We start from the raw sequence: 9,716 nt of genomic DNA, 5'->3' as shown, positions 1-9,716 counted from the left end.
AGGTTCTTTCCCAGCCATGTCCCTGCTGCTGGGCTGTCACCTCCACAGACAGAACTGACCTCACTGTCCTCTTCACAGCCACACGCTTCTTACTGTATAATGAACGTCTGAGACACAACTTACCTCAAAATACCACACCCATCCATCCCCCTCCTTAGTACCCAGGACCTGAGCAAGACTGAAGTGTGTTCTACACAGTCCTACACCTGCCCCTCTTTCCCTGCAGGCTGTAGACACCCATCTTGCTTCCTTGCCTTGCTTGAATAGAGCTCTTGTCTCACTCAACTTGTCTCACTGTCCTGCTCAAGGCTGGGTGAACCAGAGGAGTTTGTATAAGGCCTCAACCCACCTTTTCATCACCCTCAAAAGAGCCGAAATCCCACTCTGCAGGAGGATGTGTCCAATCCCTTCCCAGGAACAGAGGCAGGCTGACCAACCTCCAATTCTCTCAATGCCTATTCTTGCCTTTCTTGAACATGGCTTTAATTGCTTCTTTTTCCAAGGACCCCAGAACCGCTCTGATTACCCTGCTTCTTATGAGAGCACAACCCAGAATCACAGGCAAGGGTGACGTAGCAAACTGGAGCACTTCCAATGAATGTGTCCAAGGCAGCCAAGATCACTCCCATTGGGCCTGTGTTGTTTGTTCCTGCACTCGCACACAGAAATGTCAGGTTCTGTCAGTTGTCCACATCTGAGCTGGCCTCATGGACTCCTTCTGCACCCAGGGATGCTCACAGACAGAGTCTGTCCCTTTTACACACAGAGGCAGGAGTCACAGTGTCCCTCTGACCTCTTGTTGCCACTCCCAGGGGACAGGAGACACCTCAGCCCTGTATTATGTCACCCTGCTCTGCACTCATCTGGGATGCCCCACATCATGACGAATGGACACGGGGACCTCAGTTCAAGGAAACACATCTCAGTGCTGCATTCAGGTGATTTCCCATGGGGTGTTCCTCTCAACATGAAGTGACCTCAAGACCTTGTTTGTCTCACAGGCCTTCATGGAACCCCAAGGAACACGTGATGATGTTTCTGCTCACTCGTGTTCATGTCATCTCATGTACATGATGTGCATGTTCACACCTCATCTGTACAAAGCAAACATGGACTGCTCAACTATTCATTGAGCGTCCATCCATGGAGGGAAGAACAGTGAGAGGTCAGTGCTGGAAATGGTGGTTGTGGGGGACCAGTCCCTGGTGATTGACCGGAGGCTCCTTCCATGGGGTGTCCAGTGCACAGGGGCACAGCCCAGCCCCTGCTCTGCTGGTCCTGCAGGTCTCTGGCAGGAGGCCTGGCTGTGAGAGGACGCTGCTCTGTGCCAGCCCTGCACACACACACTGTTCAGTTGCAAAATGGTGTTTCAACCTGCACGCTGCTTTCTTGCGCAAGTTCTTGAAAGAAGCTTGAAGAAGTCCAAAGTCTTCTGACGCTGCCCTAAGAAGATCACTGTTCTTTATAGAAGTACTTTTACAAAGACCAGCTCTGTCACAGCAGTGCCCATTGCCTGTCCCTGCCTGCGCTCACAACACTGACACACAGCAGGACGGGGACCAAGCTGCCAGAGCACTCAGGCCTTGCACCAACACAAGGGGTGAGAAGGAGAGTGGGGGAGTAGAAAGAACGAAATCTGGAAGACCAAGCACTGGTAGCTCCTGATTCTGCTGCCGTGCTGGACTCTTCCATTCTACCCATACACACAGGAACTGTCCCTGCTGCTCCAAAAATGCCTTGGAAGAAGGGTCTCAGGAGAATAAAATGTTGCTGCAGGTCTCTTTATTTTGTTTAAACATAAAGAGAGCATGGCTTCTCATTGACATAATCACTTGGCAGGCAGTGAATTCTACGGTAAATTACAATATTAACACAACGTAAAAGCCAACAACACCACCACCAGAAAATAAAAGACAGACTGAGTCTTCAATGAGTTACACTTTAAATGCTCTCCTGAAGATTATAGGTAATTCATTGCTTCTGAAAAGAATAAGCTACCAATTTCCCTACAGCATTCTTAAGATCCTGGTTCCTCATGCTGTAGATGAAGGGATTCACTGCTGGAGGCACCACAGAGTACAAAACTGCCATAACCAGGTCTGGCGATGGGCAGTAGATGGAGCGGGGCTTCAAGGAGGCAAAAGTGCCAGTGCCAATGAACAGGGAGACCACGGCCAGGTGAGGGAGGCAGGTGGAAAAGGCTTTGTGCCGTCCCTGCTCAGAGGGGATCCTCAGCACGGCCCTGAAGATCTGCACATAGGACAGCATGATGAACACAAAACAGCCAAAACCAATTAACAGACTAAACACAAGAAGTCCAAGTTCCCTGAGGTAGGAGTGTGAGCAGGAGAGCTTGAGGATCTGGGGGATTTCACAGAAGAACTGGCCCAGGGCATTGCCCTTGCACAGGGGCAGTGAAAATGTATTGGCCGTGTGCAGCAGAGCATAGAGAAACCCAGTGGCCCAGGCAGCTGCTGCCATGTGGACACAAGCTCTGCTGCCCAGGAGGGTCCCGTAGTGCAGGGGTTTGCAGATGGCAATGTAGTGGTCGCAGGACATGATGGTGAGAAGAGAATACTCTGCTGAAGCACAGAACAAGAAAAAAAAAACCTGGGCAGCACATCCTGAGTATGAGATGGTCCTGGTGTCGCAGAGGGAATTGTCCATGGATTTGGGGACAGTGGTGGAGATGGAGCCCAGGTCGAGGAGGGCGAGGTTGAGCAGGAAGAAGTACATGGGGGTGTGGAGGTGCTGGTCCCAGGCTATGGTGGTGATGATGAGGCCGTTGCCCAGGAGGGCAGCCAGGTAGATGCCCAGGAAGAGCCAGAAGTGCAAGAGCTGCAGCTCCCGTGTGTCTGTGAACGGCAGGAGGAGGAGCTGGGTGATGGAGCTGCTGTTGGACATTTGCTGCCTGTGGGTGTGAGGACCTGTGCAAGGAGCAAAAGACTGTGACAAGTTAGGGGAGACTTCTCTGAAGAAAATAAATGGGCTGTTTCTCATGGAAAACCCCGTCCACAATGGAGGGATGTTTCTGCTCATTCTCTCTTTCTACCAAGTGAGAAAAACAGTTCATCACAGTTTAAAATGCAGTTGGGCATGCAGTTTCCATGAACACACCTCGGGGGCAAGACCCCTTGAGTTGGTGTCAGAACAAAAACTGACCCACTCTCCCACCGCACCTCCAGAGAGCAAGAGCACCAGGGACAGATGGAGAAACAGGGAAGGACACTGCAGTGCTACCAGAAAATAAAGCAAGGACAGGAAGGCAGATGGGCATGCTGTGGAACCTTCTCCTTACTTGGATGTGCTGCTGCCACTCACATAAAGACACTGTAGAGCAAGTACTTTTAGCACCTCTTTTGTGTTCACCGTTCCAGGAACCTTTCCCCTGGAGGTCCAGCTGCTGAGGTGGAGACTCGTGACCTGGACCCCATGGCTTTGGGGCAGAGGCTCTGCTGGGGAGGAGACCAGGGGGTTGCACTGGGAAATGTGTCTGCAATCGAGAGGGTGTAAGAGAGGTTCCTAAATCCCACCCACAGCATTTCTGGTAGCAGTTAACTCTTCCTGCCCATGGCTGTGCTGCCTGCAGCTGTGTCTCTGTCCCTGGGTCTGCTCCCTGTCAGTGTAACAGACCCCGTCCCACCCGCTGTGTGCTCAGCTCTGTCCTGCTCACACCTCCTGGCACTGCCCAGGGGCAGCTCTGTGTGTGCAGGGGCTCAGGAGCAGCTCAGACAAGTCCTAACGAGAACTGAGGTCTCAGTGTCTTCTCCAAAGAGAGAAATAAATCCCCATCTCCCACTGCACACCAGACAACCAAGAGTGGAAAACTGAAAGCACAGACTCCTTCCCTTGCAGCTGTTCCTGTCTTGATGTCGTTGTTCAGAAGGACCCTCTGCCATGTCTGTAGAGTTGATCTGGAGCTCTGAGCAGCCCTGACCCACACAGCACCCTTCAACCCCACAAGCTCCCTGCCTGCCCTGCCGGGGGTCGCTCCTTCCACCCACAGCTGCTGCCATGGGATCTCCCCGGGCAGGCTGAGCACTGACCCTGGCAGGCGGCAGAGTCCCTGCCCCGGCACAGCCCTGGGGTGCAGGGACCCTGCTCTGCAGGACAGCACTGGGCACCCCTGGGGGCTCACCCGGCTTCACAGCTGTTCAAAATTGAGGTGCAAGATCCCCCACCTTACAGATCCCACAAGCTGTGCCTGTGCCAGTTTTAGGAGATGCCTCCAGGAGCTACAGCTGCATTGCCCTGCACCCAGAGACTTACCATGGCAAGGGCTGCAAAGGTTTCTCCTCCAGTGAGCTCTCAGTCATCCTCCCAATCCTGACCACCTTTAATCTTTCTCTGCCTTGCTCGTCTCCCTGAGATCCCCAGGCAGAGCCCTCAGCCCTGCTGCGCTGTGCAGAGGAGCTGCTCCTGGGCAGAGCTGTCTCTCTGCAGCGCTGCCGCTTGCCAGGAGCTTCCTCTGTCCCAGAAGCCCAGCCCAGCTCAGCAGCACAGGAGCAGCCCAAGGCACTTTAATGACCCCTCTGGTGGCTTTGGTGTAGAGTCCATGAACATCAGACCTTGAGGGGAAGAAGAAGAAACTTCTCAAGAAATCAAAGTCAGATTCAAACTCCATAGTTTCTGGTATTGTTAATGGGTCTCACTGAGGGACACTACTGAGCAACGGTCTCCAGGATCTGGTTAGAGTAGAAAACCGGAGGCAGTGATGACAGTTCAGGAAAAGCAAAGTAAAGGTCTCTCTGATGCTGAGTAAACCTGGATGTCTTTCATTAACCAAAGGTCAAGCCCTGACCCCCAGCCCTGGGAAGGCAGATCCTGTCCCTCACACGTTGCCCAGGGCCCTTCCTGGACAGTGTGATGTGGGGCTGCGCAAGGCCAAGGGCAGGACTATGGTCCCACACCTCCCAGGTTCCTGGCTGGGGACAAGGAGGGTTTTGGAGCTCATTGACAACATCTTCCTGACATGGGTGACTCAGGAGTCAGTGAGGTGAGGTGCCCAGCCACTCTCACTCCCAGTTCCAAGACTTAGCCATGTACATCCAGTTGGATGTTACAAATTACTTGACCGTGGAGAAGAAATGGAAAACATCTTCTGTCAGCAACCTTAGGATGTCTCCAGTCAATGAGCAGGTTCCTATGGAGAACTGTAATTACCCTGACACTCACTGGCCAGGAGGTGATCTTGGGCCGACTTCTTAACATGTCTGCCTGGTGGGCCAATAGGGGTGATGTTCACCTGGATCTATTCCTGATCAAGAAGGAAGAGCTGGTGAGGGATGTGAACGTCAGTGTCCACCTTGGCTGTTGTGACCAGGAAACAGTGGAGTCCCAGTCACCAGAGGGGAGGGAGGAAGGCCAGCAGCAGAGCACAGGCTGGTGGGCTGCAGAGAAGACTTTGACGTACTGGAGGATGGCAGATGAGGTGGTTACGTGGAAGCAGGCCTGAAAGGTGAAGAAGCTCAGGAAACCAGAGCAGCCTTACAGGACAGGCTGCTCCAAGCACAAGAATGATCCCTCCGAGCACCCATGAAAAGAAGCATTTATCTTGTGAGGCTGCTCATCTGAACTGATGGAGCTCCAGGACAAAAAGGCAGCACACAGGAGGTGGAAGCAGGGGAAGCTGCAGAGGAGGAATTCAGAAACCTTGTCCATCGATGTAAAGATGATGCCAAAGCTGATCTGAACTTCATAGCTGCAGGGGAGAATGAAGGCAGCAAGACGAGCTTACACAGTTTCCTTAAAATAAGAGACGTGGGCCTCCTGCTGAACTTTGTAAGAGTACAATCAGACAGGACTGAGGTTCTTCATGGCTTCTTTGCCCCCATCTTCACCAGCAAGGTCTCCTGGGAGTTCATTCCTAAACTCAGGAGTCTGGAGAAAACCCAGCAATGGATGGGGCTCAAGTCAGGGTGACCTGAGGCAACTCAGATACTCAGACACCATTACAGAAAATGAAAACTGAGCATGGAAGGAAATAGAAGAAATTTAGCTTTATTGCTATTTATTATGGAAATGCTCTCTGTTTTACTATTTCTGAAATCTCCCTAATCATCAACAACAGACTTGAAGCCTTTAGGAAAAAGACGCACAGAGCCTTGCCTTGTAAGAGCATTTCAGATGTTAATGAGCCCTCTGCTGCCATGATCCTGAACTGCAGATGCTGAAACAACGAACAAACCTCTCATGAAGTGAAAGGCAGAAGCAAACCCCAAGTTTCTGAGGGTGTGTGGGACCCCATGAAGGGCCATCACTGACACAGCTGTGAAGGAAACAACCAGTGCAGGTCCCTGTCCGTGAGGGCCGGTGAAGGAAAGACTTGGAGACACTGGTTAAAGGTGGTGAGGGCCATGTGGAGGTGGCTCTGATGCCATGTCAGCCCTTGATGCTTGTTCATCATCACAATGGGTGAGCCCTGACCCCTGGGACCTGGTAGATTTTTCTCAAATGTTTTACAAGGCTTCTCCTGTGGTCACTGTGAGTGTTTCATGCTTTGGGGGTGGGTTTTATGTCAAGTGCTGTCGCTTTAACTGCAAGGCTCTGGTTTTCTGTGGAGCTGCAAATGCCTGTGAGTTCTTCACAACTCACCCAGCTTCTTTCATACACCTGGCAATGGTCACCAATCACCTCAATGTCCCAGTCCCAAACTTGCTTGAATCCTCTATTTGGATCCATATCCATCACTCCAGGAGGTTCATGGATCCACCAGGCTCATGGATGATTCCTGAGGACCATCCAAGTGCGGGCAGTGTAAGAGAGGAGCAGAGCAGGGTCAGCTCATGGGCCATGGCTGAGCACAAACACCCCAGCAGCAGCCATTCCCCATCTCCCAGGCACAGCCATGCCCACAGGATGGAAATGACACTGCCATACATGATTAGCCCAAGAGAGGGCTTTCTTCCTTCCATATTCCCAGGAAAATCTTCCTCCTGTTCCTCCTCCACCTGCAGACATCAACTGCTTTCCATTTCTGGGCTCAGACATGGCTGGAAGGGTTCACTGAAGCCATCAGCCATCTCATTGCTTCTCCCTGACATGCCCTGACCCTCTCCCACACCTACACATGGCCAATCACGGCTGCTCAGGCCTCCCACTCTTCAGAAGAGGCCTTAAGCTTCTTGGTTCTTCCTGGTGCTTATTATAAACTTCCTCGCTCTCTCCAGAGTTTATGGTGAGCTTTCTTGTCCATAACAGCCCCTTTATGGCCATGTCTTACTAAATGGTTGTCTTTGTATGATCATTTGTGCAGAAAGGGCAGTCACAGGACAGCACCCAATGTGTCAAAACTGATGCTGAGTGAAATGCAGTAAAGACCTGATGAGTTACCCTTGTGTCTGTGTCTCTCCTGGAAGGAGTCTGTCCCGAGAAGGGGATCCAGCTCCTGCCACTCTCTGCAGAGGCACATGAGCAGTGTCCGTGCACCTGGGGACACAAAGGGTGACGTTTGCCAGACCACCCTTCATCTGAACCACTTAGATGTGTGCTTGTGGGTGGGGTATCATGCCTTATAGTGCAAATATCTATTTAATTGTCATTGCCAGAGGGGCTATCACGGATACAGAGTACTATTTTGCAGATATTTAAATATTAGCCTGTTAAACTTTTATTTTTCTTTAAAAACTGACATTCCTAGACGTATTACACAAACACTTGAAGGATGCTTTTTAACATGATTGTCCACAGAAGCCCACCAGCTGTGCAGCTCAAGGAATTGGATTTCAAGGGCAGGATGGTTTGGGCTCTGTCCTGGGATCTGGAAACTGAAACGTGCTCCCATCTCCCAACCCCCTGCCCTCCTCAGTGGGGGCTGTGAGACATTCTGCCAGCAGGAAACACAGGTCAACCAGGAGTGGTGGTGGAGCTGCTCTCTACGTGAGAGAGCAACTGCAATGTAGTAAATTCTGCCCAGGAGCGGATGAGGAACGAGTCGAGAGTGTATGGGTCAGGATCAAGGGACAGGCTGGCAGGGGTGATACTGTTGTAGGTGTCTCTTACAGGCCACCAGATCAGGCTGAGGAAGTTGATGAGGCCTTCTCTGCGCAGCTGAGAGTGGCCTCACAGTCACAGGCCCTGGTTGTTGTGGGGGATTTTAACTTCCCTGATGTTTGCTGGAAGGACCATTCAGCCAGCCAGCCACAGTCCAGGAGGTTCCTCCAGTGCATTGATGATAACTTCCTCATGCAGATGGTGGAGGAGCCCACCAGGAGAGGTACACTGCTGGATCTCATCCTCACTAACAAAGAGGGTCTGGTCGAAGCAGTAAAGGTCGAGGGCTGCCTGGGTTGCAGTGACCACGAGATGGTGGAGTTCAGCATCTCGTGTGGCAGGAACAGAATAGCAAGTAGAATTGCAACCCTGGACTTTGGCAGGGCTAATTTCGGCCTTTTCAAGCAATTGCTGGGAGAAATCCCATGGGCAAGACTGCTTGAAGGAAAAGGGGCCCAAGAGAGCTGGATTGCATTCAGAGATTGCTTCTTCCATGCTCAGGATCAGAGCATCCCCACACGCAGGAAGTCGAGGAAGAGAGCCAGGAGGCCTGCGTGGTTGAATAGGGATCTGTTGGGTATGCTCAAGCAGAAGAGGCGAGTTTACAGGTCATGGAAGCAAGGACTGGCCACTTGGGAGGAATATAAGGCTGCTGATAGAGGATGTAGGAAGGCAGCTAGGATAGCCAAGGCCTCCTTAGAATTACAGCTGGCGAGAGGGGTCAAGGACAGCAAGAAGAACTTTTTCAAATACATAGCAGATAAAACTAATACCAGAGGCAATGTAGGCCCACTGATGAATGAGGTGGGTGCCCTGGTGGCAGAAGACACAGAGAAGGCAGAATTGCTGAATGCCGCCTTTGTCTCTGTCTACTCCGCTGGAGGCTGTCCTGGGGAACCCTGTACCCCTGAGGCCCCGGATGAAGCCAGGTTAATGGAGGAGTTTGCTTTAGTCGATGAGGACTGGGTTAGGGAACAATTAAGTAGTCTGGACGTCCATAAATCCATGGGTCCAGATGGGATGCATCCGCGGGTGCTGAGGGAGCTGGCTGAAGTCATTGCTAGACCGCTATCCATCATTTTTGCCAAGTCTTGGGAAACGGGAGAGGTGCCCGAGGATTGGAGGAAAGCAAATGTCACTCCAGTCTTCAAAAAGGGCAAGAAGGAGGACCCGGGTAATTATAGACCGGTCAGCCTCACCTCTGTCCCTGGGAAAGTAATGGAACAGCTTATCCTTGGTGTCATCTCAAGGCACATCAGGGATAAGAGGGTCATTAGGGGCACTCAGCATGGCTTTACCAAGGGTAAGTCATGCTTGACCAACCTCATAGCCTTTTATGAGAATGTAACAAGGTGGATGGATGATGGCAGAGCGGTGGATGTGGTCCACCTTGACTTCAGTAAAGCCTTTGACACAGTCTGCACAGCATCCTCACAGCTAAATTGAGGAGGTGTGGTCTGGAAAATAGAGTAGTGAGGTGGGTTGCAAACTGGCTTAAAGAGAGAAGCCAGAGAGTGGTGGTCAATGGTGCGGAGTCCAGTTGGAGGCCAGTATCTAGTGGAGTGCCTCAGGGGTCAGTACTGGGGCCAATATTATTCAATATATTCATTAATGATTTAGACGAGGGAATTGAGTGTACCATCAGCAAGTTTACTGATGACACTAAGCTGGGAGGAGTGGCTGACACGCCAGAAGGCTGTGCTGCCATCCAGCGGGACCTGGAC

The 9,716-nt window shown here is 51.7% G+C and overlaps 1 protein-coding gene across 1 annotated transcript; it reads right to left on the bottom strand.

Annotated features, from left to right (window-relative positions):
• Positions 1–1,971: 1,971 nt before the first annotated feature.
• Positions 1,972–2,904, bottom strand: LOC139828399 (olfactory receptor 14A16-like). Its single transcript, XM_071810770.1, has one exon. The coding sequence runs from the start codon at positions 2,902–2,904 to the stop codon at positions 1,972–1,974; it is 933 nt and encodes a 310-aa protein (XP_071666871.1).
• Positions 2,905–9,716: the final 6,812 nt, after the last annotated feature.

This window comes from Patagioenas fasciata, chromosome 7, assembly GCF_037038585.1.
Source record: "Patagioenas fasciata isolate bPatFas1 chromosome 7, bPatFas1.hap1, whole genome shotgun sequence".
NCBI classification, from domain to species: Eukaryota; Metazoa; Chordata; class Aves; order Columbiformes; family Columbidae; genus Patagioenas; species Patagioenas fasciata.
Note: the sequence above shows the minus strand (reverse complement) of the source record. Positions and strands in the feature narration are given on the sequence as shown.

Excerpts from the sequence above, each read along its gene's own strand:
- LOC139828399 (XM_071810770.1), bottom strand. The coding sequence starts at position 2,904 with ATGTCCAACAGCAGCTCCATCACCCAGCTCCTCCTCCTGCCGTTCACA.